Source organism: Vanacampus margaritifer, chromosome 20 (assembly GCF_051991255.1).
Source record: "Vanacampus margaritifer isolate UIUO_Vmar chromosome 20, RoL_Vmar_1.0, whole genome shotgun sequence".
Classification (NCBI taxonomy): Eukaryota; Metazoa; Chordata; class Actinopteri; order Syngnathiformes; family Syngnathidae; genus Vanacampus; species Vanacampus margaritifer.
This window is the reverse complement of record NC_135451.1, coordinates 1,419,984-1,432,366: the sequence shown is the minus strand read 5'-3', so window position 1 is coordinate 1,432,366 and position 12,383 is coordinate 1,419,984. Positions and strand designations below refer to the sequence as shown.

At 40.4% G+C, this 12,383-nt stretch overlaps 1 protein-coding gene across 2 annotated transcripts in view; it reads left to right on the top strand.

The window, feature by feature from the left end:
• Positions 1-11,810, top strand: part of LOC144040099 (dual specificity calcium/calmodulin-dependent 3',5'-cyclic nucleotide phosphodiesterase 1C-like) — a 141,405-nt gene extending 129,595 nt beyond the window's left edge. Inside the window, exons 11-12 of one of the 2 annotated variants that reach the window (XM_077553920.1) lie at positions 3,467-3,618; positions 8,582-9,197. In XM_077553920.1, coding sequence (XP_077410046.1) covers positions 3,467-3,618; positions 8,582-8,748 — 319 coding nt within the window. In that variant the 3' untranslated portion in view covers positions 8,749-9,197. Of the gene's footprint in view, positions 1-3,466; positions 3,619-8,581; positions 9,198-11,683 lie in introns of those variants that run through there. The other variant, XM_077553919.1, reaches the window with a different exon arrangement.
• Positions 11,811-12,383: the final 573 nt, after the last annotated feature.

Here is a 12,383-nt window from a genome sequence, read left to right as displayed (position 1 = left end):
AGGTTGTGGGTTCAATCCCTGGCCAGGTCCATCCAAAGACTATAAAAATGGGACCCATTGCCGTCCTGCTTGGCACTCAGCATTAATGGTTGGAATTGGGGGGTTAGATCAATAAGAAATTCTCAAAAGCGGCCCCTGCTGCTGCTCACCACTACCTCAGGGGATTGGTCAAATGCGGAGAATGAGTTTCGCCCCACTTAGGTGGGTATGGCAATCAGTGGTACTTTAACTTTAAACCGTTGCAGAGACGTTCACCAGACATTTTAATAGTCACAAACAGTTTTTCTTTTCTTGGTGACAAGTGGACGGCAAACTTGGCCCTCGGGGGCTGGAGTCCTGCAGGTTTAAGATGTTTCCTACTCAAACACAGCTGATTCCAATCAACAGGCTTATGCAGAGCTTGCTGATGAGCTGATTATATATCAGCTGTGCTGGAGAAGGGTCTAGCAGCTAGACGCATATAAACCATCTACGAGAAAGATGTCTACTGAGCTAAACCTACAAATTCTGTAAAAGAATGATGTCCCTGGTGCCAAATTCACTGGTATAGACATTGAAGAACAATACTAATGTTTAATTTAAGAGATGGCTTGAGTGTGTGTATACAGGGCTGAAAAATAACATGATTTATATATGAAAGGCAAAAAAAAATAAATCAGGCGGGAAGCAAGACAGGTCCGGACAACAGTGGCAAATCAGTTTTAGCATTTTTCCTCGCCATTCATTATTGGCGTCCAGCAGGCTGGGTAGGGCCAAATGTAAAACATAAAAAATAAAGAAAATTGCTTAACTCTTCGAGACAGGTGGTGGCTGACAAAGGATCAGGATTGTCATCTGTCGGAGCATGACTCCCAACAAAATGTTTACTACATATGAAGATGAAAAGCTTCGCTGGCGATAAACTGGTCTTTTGGACGTCCGCAAACTAGACCCCTGTTCACATTTATCCCTCTGAGTTTTTGGCTCCGGGAAATGAAAAAAAAAAAAACATCCTTCATAAGTGGACGGTCGTAGTTTCTGGAGTCGTTTCTGCAAGTTCCATAGCAGCAATGTTTACTTAGCAGTTTTTTTCTGAGATAAACAAGAACACCAAAACGGACCCCCTCAACGCTTCGGCTGCGCCTAACAATTCTGTCCGTATAAGTTCTGAACAGAATCGGTGACAAAGGGCAGCCTTGGCGGAGTCCAACCGTCACTGGGAACGCAAACCTCTCCAGCACAATAAGGTGATACTCACTGAGGCATTGCATTGCCTTAGCATTGCATCTCCGCTTTTTGCAGATGATGTGGTGCTGTTGGTTTCATAAAGCCGTGATCTCCAACTCTTACTGGAGAGGTTTGCAGCCGAGTGGGAAGCGGTTGGGATGAAGATGAGCACCTTCAAATCAGTGACCATGGTCCTCAGTCGGAAAAGAGTGGCATGCCTTCTCCGAGTCTGGGATGAGATCCTGCGCCAAGTGGAGGAGTTCAAGTAACTTGGGGTCTTGTTCACGAGTGAGGGCAGGATGGAGCGGGTGATCAACAGGCTCTGTATCGGTCAATGTGTGGTGAAGAAGGAGCTGAGGCAAAAGGCAAAGCTCTTGATTTACCGGCCGATCTACATTCCTACCCTCACCTATGGTCACGAGCTGTGGGGTCATGACTGAAAGATCCCGGATACAAGCGGCCGAAATGTGTTTCCTCCGCAGGGTGTCCGGGCTCTCACTTAAAGATAGGGTGAGAAGCTTAGTCATCCGGGAGAGACTCAGGGTCGAGCCGCTGAGGAGAAGAAGAAGAAGAAGCCAGTTGAGATGGCTCGGGCATCTGGTTCGGATGCATCCTAGACGCCTCCCTGGAGAGGTGTTCCGGGCATGTCCCACCGGCGGGCGGCCCCGGGGACGGCCCAGGACACGCTGGATAGACTATGTCTCTCGGCTGGCCAAGGAACAAGTTGGTTGAAGTGGCTGGGGAGAGGGAAATCTGTACTTCCCTCCTAAAGCTGCTGCCCCCGCGACCCGACCCCGGATAAGCGGTAGCAAATAGATGGATAAACGAGAACAAAGACAAGTAGTACTAGCATGGGTCGTCTGCGAGTGCACTTCCATGTTGACCCCCTTTCAATTCACGCTGCTGACGTCACGTGGCCTTGCGATTTAAAAATAGCACTTGTGCGGCACACTCTTTTTGGTCCACCGATGCGCACTGCTCGAAATGTGTTTTTCATGGTCCACGGACGCCACAATGATTGGCTGATTAATTAATAAATGTGGAAAAAATAATGTGGAGTTTAATGCCTTCCAATAGGCCCTTTGGCATTAAGCGAGGCGCGGGCTTAGTGAACTGGTGCTGCGATGCAATGACTGACCTAAAATTCAACAAGTGGCAGAATTACATAAAACTATTAAGACTTCTTTTGGCACATGTCACAGTGTTGCACAGAATCGCCTGTGGGTTAGCCAACCCATGCTAAGAATGTAAAGTGATTGGCTTTTTTTTTTTTGATTAGGCCCTCGACTGTTGTAGGCATCTGCCTGGGCCAGGCCCAGGCAAGCCCGTTGGTAAAGGTGGCCCTGCCAGGGATCATGGATTAGTTTGCATTGTTCAAAAAACTTGAAGTGAACATTTTGCCTTACAGCTAATAGGAAATGCCTTTAAACTTGTGGGGTGACATGAAGAATAAGTGGTGTCTGTCTTCTTTTGAACCTCTCATCAGACCGATATAGAGTAATAGTAATCCAGATAAAATATCAGAACTCATCTAAGTAGTTGTTTATCTGTGGAATTTTACATTTAATTATTTCAGGATGTTATGCCAAGGTATCAGGTTCAGTCAACCTAGAACATTTAATAAACAATAGACAAGGAAGGAAGACAAGAGACTTAGATTTTTTTTCCTTTCGAGGAGAATGGACAGATATGCACAGATCACAATCTCCTACCCGCTCTGAGGCACACTTCCACCGAGTCCTCTCTTTTTAATAGGATTTTCCCTAGTTGACACAAATGTTGCTGCTCTAAAGGGGAGGGGTATACAAGCCAGCAACCTTCAACGATATGAGTCATTGTGCAGATAATAATACAGACGTGGCATTATTCGGCGCTGAAGGTTTCAACAGTCAAAGTTCAACAGTTTATCCGTAAAGTGTTTCAGCCGCTATCTTGTGATAAGGCACAGTTTGCCCTGCAGCTGCAGGGGCATCCTTCCACCGGGGCTCTGCTCTCAACACAGATAACTCCAACTCACATAATTCAAACAAGTATACCGCTGAATAAATGCTTATGAGAATAAATATGGGATAACTTATGTATATTTATTCTAAAACAAGGTACAAGTCCAACATTGTTTGGGTATTTTAAGTGAGGTTGCAGCAGTCTTGTATGTATGCATCAGACATGTTACATAGCCCAGCATAAACAGAGAACTAAATTAGTTAGTGTTTTACTAATTAAGAGGTGCAAAAAAAATAATAATTTGTCTTGTCAACAGTAATGGTGGTGGTGATGAAAAGTATTCCAGTGTGAAGTATGTTGGCTCTGAAAGCAGTTGTCTATCCCCTGTGGACTTCAGGATGCTCAAGGTCACATGGAGCCTTGAAATTCATCGCAACAGGGAGGCATGGAAGGCTCAGGCAGCCATAGGTATTCACATTGACTTCTTATCAATATAGTTGGTCTACTATTGTAAGTTCCTGTAAAATGTAGTTTGTGTTTTCTTCAGATATTTTCAAATCTGTACAAAAAAACTGTACTTCTGGAAAAAAAAATGTTAGCTAATACTACCTGATCCCTGTATATATGGCAGTATTAGAAGCAAAAATGATGTTGTCATAATGCAGCGGTGGTCAATTCTGATCCTTTAGATCAGTGATGTCCAAACTCGGTCCTCGAAGGCCGGAGTCCTGCAGGTTTTGGATTTTTCCCTGCTCCAACGCACCTGAAACTTTGCACAGCTTGCTGATGAGCTTCAGGTGTTGGAGAAGGGAATCATCCAAAACCTGCAGAACTCCAGCCCTCGAGGACCGAGTTTGGACAACACTGTTTTAGATGTTTTCCTCCTCCAACACAACTGATTCAAATGATCAGAATGACCTGATCATGTGAAGCGGGTGTGTTGGAGAAGGGAAACATGGGTGACCTGGTGTAGCGATAATTGATGTTGTCTTTTTGGAAAAAATAACCATTTGAATGGCGCTTGACAAGGTCATAATTCCCTCAATCGCCTATAGGGGCACCATGTTCTGTTTACTTTCACTTTTGAAGAAACACAATGAATAAAATCCAAATCCTCATTTATTTATCCATAATCTGAAGTCGCCACATTCAATATTTATGGTTCTTTATATTAAATAAAGAGTTACTGATCCACTCGGACACAAACACGATTGAGACGGAATACAATTTTGAAAACATGCATTTATTCACATGTCACATACAGATTAAAAACACTCCGTACCTAACTATCCTACGGTAAAAAGAAAAGGAATAAAAATGAAGTTAATAAAACATAGAAAGGAACAATTTAATTGGGTAGAAAGAAAAGGTTTGACTTGCCAAATCTGTGAGATATTTGAAATGGAAGTTGCACCAGCGATATGTTAAATTGGCTATGAGGCGTGTAACTTACTGGAGTGAATTGAATCGAGCAAGCGGAGGGAAGGTCCATTGAAGAAAAAGTTTCTCCCAAAAAGGCAAGGAAAAAAAAAATCTACAGTTAGATGAGGTGCGACGCAGCTCAGGGCTCCCGGCAGATGAAGGGCGGTGCAGCTCGGCTCCAGGTGGATGACGCTTTCTGGCGAGGTCGGGAGGCTTTATACTCTCGGCGCGCGATGAGATCCGAGTCTCAGCTACCCAATCCAGGTGCTGGGGTCGAGATCCGCTGCGTGCCTGCGTGCCGAGGGAGACAAGCCGTTGAACAAGCTTGCACTGCGACGCTCGGAGGATGGAACAGGTAGCAGGTTGACGCACAGGGCATTGGTCACGGAAAAATTCGTCAGCGACATCTAGAGCTGTCAAACAATATTTTTTTTAAATCAGATTTAATCACATCTTAGAATTTTGATTAATCACGATTAATCGCTTAGTAATAAATTGCTTTTTTATCTACATTTTTTTGTCCGTCAAATTTGAAGAGCACCGGTTATGTGTTAATTCTTTTGACATTTAATGTTATGAGGAAATCTTCAACATCTTTTGATCCACTGCATGCGCTCATCCTCCTCTTTTTCTAATCACTATTAATTAATCAGTTAATTACTTGCATAATCTAAAATGGTAAAAAAATAACCCCGATATTTGACATTAACAAATATTCTAAATGTGATACGGAAACATTAATTTAATGCTTTCGTTAAATGCATGAAATTATGTTAATTGCTCAAACACAACCTGTGCTACCTTAAACGTAGCCATCCGCTGTCACGCTAATGGCTAATCTATGGTTAAAATTAATAGTGCGATTAATCTGCGTTAATTCATGATTAGTGCGATATTTTTTTTGTGATTAATTAACCAATTAACGCTTTAACTTTGACAGCACTAGCACAAAACACACATAAAAAAGAAAAAAAAAAAGAAAGAGCAGAAAGTCTGTCTGGCCACAACCCGTGTGGCGCACTGTGACTTGGACTCCGGGAAACTTTGGTCGCTCAGAAAACAAAGGCGCCACAGGGTTGAAAAAACGTGGCATGGCACCAGAGAGTCCTTTTCTCAGTTCTGGATCAGACAAGGTGCAAGAAAAAAAGGTGGTGAAGCAGGAATGAGAGAGCAAGCCGAGGTTCGCGCCGGCTGTTTTAAAGTTGAGGGACGTGTCCGGTAGAGGGGTGCAGCTGCTATTTGGTCAGGCTGGCAAGTCAGTTCTTCCCCCAAAAAAAACATTATCGTTACACCTATCAACTAATAACGAATCAGGAGATCATTCCGTTCTTTCTGACTAACTAAATAATCTCTGGGTTTACAATCATCATTCCTGTTGAAATACATAAGACATTCTCCTTCATAGACATAACAACATGACGTGAAACATTCAGTTGCGCATGAGTTCACTTGTATGTGCCGAATCGTTCTTATGTGAAATGTGTAAGATTCCTTTGTGGTAAAAGTGGGTGTGTGATGTGAGTTCCATGTGAGGGCAGTTCTGATTGTGACCACTTGGAGGCACTCTGGTCACGTGCAACTTCCTAGAATGGCTGGAGCGTACTGACCAGGATTTCAAGTGACCTTTGCCGGAAGTTCTGGTGCCATCTGGTCAATCTCATGTTGTTTTATTACTTGATAAGACTGACCTACCAAACGCTCAGATGTCAGCAGGGGTGGAGATAATGCTTTCCGATAAAATACTTTGATACCATAAACGCGTGGTTTTGTTTTACTTAGAAAAACATTAACATCCTGATGAGGTGGCTTGTTAACTTCAAAAGAGTGCAATCTCTTTTTGAATTGTCAAAGGTTTAGTAAAGGGGCTAAAAAACAGAGAGAGGCCATCCAGCCAAGGTGGACTGCACACACATTTCCAAGAGGGAAATGTTAAGAGAAGGAAAAAAAATGAGGGTGACTGGTCTATAATTGTTATACCTGAGTTTGTGGGTGGTTTGTAGCAATGCTACTGGCCTTTCTCTGTTGGGCAGCATCCAGGTCTAGCATGGAATTTAACATAATCCTCTGGGCTGTTTTAACCACCCGGGTCAAGTTATTTCTGTCTTGGGCCCTGCAGCTGCTATACCAGTTGGTCATGCCAAGACAAAATATGCTTTTGATGGTGTTTCTTGTAGACATTAGCCATTAACCTGAATTGTAGACCAACTTTCCTGAGCCTCCTCAGAAAGAAGAGTCTTTGCTGGGCCTTCTTGACTAAGTACGAGGTGTTCAGAGCCCAGGTGAGGTCAGCCTGTGATTTGGTTCCCTGGAACTTGCTGTTCACATGCTCCACTACATCCCCATGTATGAATTATGGAGCTTGTGCTGTCCTCTTGATTGTTCTGTAGTCCACAATGACCTATTTTGTCTTTGCGGTGTTCAGGACCAAATTGTTCCGAAATACATATTGGAGTTTCTAAATTGGGTGATTGTGAGTGTGACTGGTTGTTCGTCTATGTGTGTGTGCCCTGGCTGGCAACCAGTTCAGGGTGTACCCCGCCTACTGCCCGAAGACAGCAGGGTGACGCACCAGCCTACCCGCAACCCTCGTGAGGAATAAGCGGATCTGAAAATAGACGGATGGATGCTTGTTCCCATTTAATTATGTTGTACGGTGACCTTGAGTGCCCTGAAAAGCACCTGTAAATAATAAGAATTGGATTATTATTATTATTATTATTATTATTATTATTATTATTATTATTATTATTATTAAGGATGGGCGTGTACCGATACCAAGTATCGGTATTGGTCTGATGCCAGTACACGTTTCACTGTATCGGTACTCAAAAAGGATATCGATACTGGAATCGGCCCCGCTTTTGTGGCCGTTTTTCGGTTAGGAACTAAAAGTTATTTATTTATTTGCATTTATTGACCGCCACAGGGGGGGCTCCGGTAAGAGAGCACATAAGTCTTCAGTTGTACTCAACAATTTAATTAGCTCTGAAGTGTAGACAGATCTTTGTATACTATATAGTATATCGTCATTGACTACTGCACTGGTATGAGATGAATGACGAACGGAGGACGTGAAACAGGAAAGGGAAATACAGAGGAGCCATCCAAATTAAAAGCATGGATTTCAAAACAAGATATAATTACACACAAAACACCTTTGGGAATTCTTAACATGGTAGATATTACTAAATTGAATTTTTTGCTTCACTGTATTCCTTAAAATAAGTTGTACAACCACATATTTTGATTGGGACTTATTTGTACTGGCCACTGTCTTATTTGTTTCATTTTATTCATCTATTTTGTTAAATTCATTCTATTGTGTGCTCTATGAAAATTTATTTTTTTGAACAAATTGAAAAATATATAATTGCCATTAATTTCATGCAATATAAGGAAATTTGCTATAATTGGGATATATAGGTCTTATTTTTATTTTATTTTATCTGTCATTGTCTTTGTTTTGTTTTTTAAATTTTATTTATCATAAGAACTAATGGTATCGGCACTTGGTATCGGTATTGGTGAGTACTAAAGATTTGAGTATTCGTATCGAACATCCCTAATATTAATACGGTATTATTAGTAAAATTATTGCCAAATATTGTGAGATGTTTGTAGAATTATTTCCAAAATGGTGTTAAATGCCCATGATATAATAATAATGAACTTTGGATTTCATGAAAAATTGCAAAAAAATAAATAAAAATAGTCTCATTATTTCTGTCATTTAGCAAACAGATATAAAACTTTACATTTGGTGTGTTCAAACATCAAGGTCCCTTCAATGGTATTGTTATCAAGACACCTCCACTCACAAACACCCATGCACTTATTCTGTCCCCAAGAAAGTTCATAGCCAAATACCTCAAGATATAAAAACAGAAAATTCAAATGTAATCTGCTTCTGATGAAACCCACTGCTCAAACATTTGAAATGTATTATGTGTGTGTGTGTATATATATATATATATATATATTTATTTATTTTTTATATATATCTCCACAGATCCTCAATCTGACTGCTCTCTTACACCTTGCTTCAAAGGACCTAACTATTTCATTAGCTACTACAGAGTGCCCAGGTTAAAAGTCACAAAGACACAGTCCTTTGATGCAAGAGGAAAAGCAATTCGACTGCATAATATTTCTTTACGTTGGAGAAAGTCCTCTTAAAGTAACTTGCAAAGATTTCATCATGACCTTTGTTTTTATTTTGCATACTGATGACTCTGTATTATTGATTTTGTTCCATGCTTAGTGTTTTTTTAATTATCCCCTCTTCATTTCTTCGGATACATCTTGGGATATATATCAATATTTATTTATGTCACTCATTTTGAACACATTAATTTGGCTCTAATCCACCTACTGCTGTCAAACTGGGCTTGGTCAATACTGTATTGTAGCTTTTTAAATTAATATCAAATTTATTTGGGAATTATTGCATCAAATACAACATTTGACACTGGTGTAGAACAGGGATCACCAATATGGTGCCCCCATGACCAAATGACTATCCCACTCACTAATGATGGGCCATTGTGATTTCTAGGAATGTTGTAAAAGTGATCATTTGAAAATGTAAACATTGTCAGAAATTTCAATAAATTGTTGAATATTGATATGATCTGTTTCCTTATTCTTGAGAAGTACCAGTTTCTTCACATAAAGCAATATTATTCTAGGAGCCGTACATGTATGTTCATATGGGTCAACAAAAATAAACGTAACACTTTAGTTTTTGCTCCAATTTTTTTACTAGATGAACTCAAAGATCTAAAGCTTCTTCCACATACACAATATTACAATTTCTCTCAAATATTGCTCACAAACCAATCTAAATCTGTGATAGTGAGCACTTCTCTTTTGTGAGATAATCCATCCCACCTCACAGGTGTACTATATCAAGATGCTGATTAGACACCATAAGTCTGAAAGGTGTGGTTTAGTTTTATTGTAGGGGTGGGGGTGGGGGGGTGTACAGTTTCACAAATAATTTTTTAGCCGAAAGATAGATTTCGAGTAGAACTTTGACTTTGTCTCTGTTACGCTTTTATAACATCTGAAACATTTAAACATATATACATATATTCCTTCTTTACAATAACAGCCAACACTGAGAAAAGTGAAAGGCAAAATAATTTATGTGCAACTGTAACTATTTACAATATTCAAATCTGACTAAAATGTATGAACTTTGAACTATATACAAATTACAAAATATGTCCATGCATGTGTGCATGCATATCTATGTGTGTGTGCGTGTGTAATTGTTTGCCCCAAATGTAACTATTAACTATTTTTATTGTTGAGAAAAATGTATTTACCTTGAGCTATATAGTAGTGTGTGGGAGTGTTTGTGTATGTCTGTGTCATCTACAATATGCTGGAGTAGGGCTGTGCAATCAATCGAAATTCAATTACGGTTTTGATTATTACCCTCCACGATTACAAAATTGGCATAATCGTACAAAAATGATTATTAATACTAGGACTGAGTCCTCATCATTTCTGCCTCGGATACCCGCTGAGATAGTCGTAGTCAAGCTAACGACAATATGCATGACTGTCAACGGGGCTAACGCTGAGAGAAACTGTTGTAAATGGCAGGATTCTTACCATTTGCGTGTTCATGCCGTTGATTAATAAACATACATGAGATCAGTGAATTCAAGCATTTCTTCACATTTATTCACGACATAGCCGGACAGGAGAAATAGTCGCCAACCCGCGCCATCTTGTATCTCTCAACTGTAAAGTTTTCCTGCCCCCTCCGTAGCTAATATCCTTTGTCCTTCAAAACGTCACCTCCCAAAGTTACATGACTACACCCCGAATTGTCACACTGTCTCAATACATTTGGTCAACCATGCTCCCCCCTCTCTGACCCACGATGGAAAAACACAGAGTTTTCAGCCTCTCAGAACAAAGGGTCTAATTAACACACATTCACCTCCCCCCATCTCATCTGTCCTGTAGGAGACTCACCCTTTAAACATTTGAATTGTCACATCAAAACTATACTGAGTAAATCAAAGCAATTTTGTCCAATTCTAAATAGTCATAACTAAATCAAAACAGTTATAATTAAATAGAAAGAAATATTCTGTTTCAATTCCCTAATTTGGGATCTTACCAAAAAAGAGTCCAACACACAAGATAAACATTAAAAAACACTTCAGAGAGAAAGTCCAGCGCGGATCTTAATCGTCGCAAAATGTTTGTGTGTGAAGTTTAAAAATAAGAACAGCAGGAGAGAGATAGAGAGGAAGAGAGAGAGAGAGAGAGAGAGAGAGAAGTTTAGCAGTCATATGGCATTAAAGAACAATTTGATTCATTAAGAAATTTTCAGTGGAAGGGGCATATCATATATGAGAAATAACCCGATGTGACGTGGCTATATTCAACAAAATGTGTCACGACGCAATAGCAGATGTGTTTGTGCAGCGAAGTCATCTCCTGATGAAGGTCTTTTATGGAACAGTGCCTCGGATGGCACTTGACATCATCCTCCTGGAATAGACAGCCGGGGCATCTGGGTCAGCAATTTAGTTAACCCTGTTAGACATTATTAACATTTTAATTCTTTATTTCATATATTAACCATGTTGAAATGTTTTATAGATGTGTAAAGTAAGTGAAATAGTGTTGAACTCAGAATAATTTGACCTTAACCTAAGCTGGTACACCTTGTTTGGTCTAAAATTCCTTCTCAGTGTTGCGCACACACATTTTGTTCTTGAGAACAGAATCTGCTTTGAGAGAGCACACACACACACACACTCTGTTTGCGCCATCGCTCAGGCCACGCTAAATCTGGTTCAACTTGTTTGTGAGATATTGTTTTGAGAAAAAGTACCCGGAGAGTATATTTTGTCTAGAGATCAACACAGCTGCAACTCGGTTATATAACATATTTACTTATTCATGATGGGAGGAGAAATAGGTGTTCCCTACTGATTTGGATTCTTTAAAAGCTGGATTCCCCGAGGGAGGGGGCACATTCGGCACTCTTTAATTCCACCTTTTTACGTGATGTAAATTTTTGCCGGTGACCGGAGAATTCTCTGTAAAATAAATCATCCTTGCAAGGTGTTTTTTCTTGCAGAAAAATCTGTCTTCAAGTCTTTTGGAACACGCAAAAGAGGACAAATTATTAGCCTCTTTCAAAATGGTGACCCCGACTAAAAACGACGTTTTGCGAGCGGAGCGTTAACGGACGGATAGAATTCCCGGCCATATTAATCACGGTAGGTGGACACTTTATCCACGTTTTAGGAGTTCTGTCTGTTTGAGAGCACTGCGGCTGGTAAATTTGTCTTGCAAAATTATATTGAAGATGGAATTTATGTAAGAAAAATAGTGATAAATTTTGAAGTTGTTTGGTTGGACGCGAAGTCCCAGATTTCGGATTTTACCACGGTGTTTGAACTGTACACGTACGTGGTGACGAAAGCATTGTTTACGGAAATGCCGTCACGTTGGTTTATACGCAGCTGAATAGTAAAACAGTTTGTTCACGCAAACGAGAGGCACTTGGATAATTTGTTCTTAAAAATCCTTATGCGCAGCTGCCAATGTAAGGGCGCAGCTGCAACAAAAACAGTTTGTTCACGCAAACGAGAGGTTCTGGGATAAAATTTCGGAGAGACTACTGATGGACACAGGGATAGTGCTGCCCTGTTGAGATATCGTAAAGATCCTTGAACATTTATTCAGCGTTGGAAAACAGATTGACACAAACGGATTTAGTATGCCGCTATTAGTGCAATCGAGAGGTCCTTGAATGATTGGATATGAATATTCAT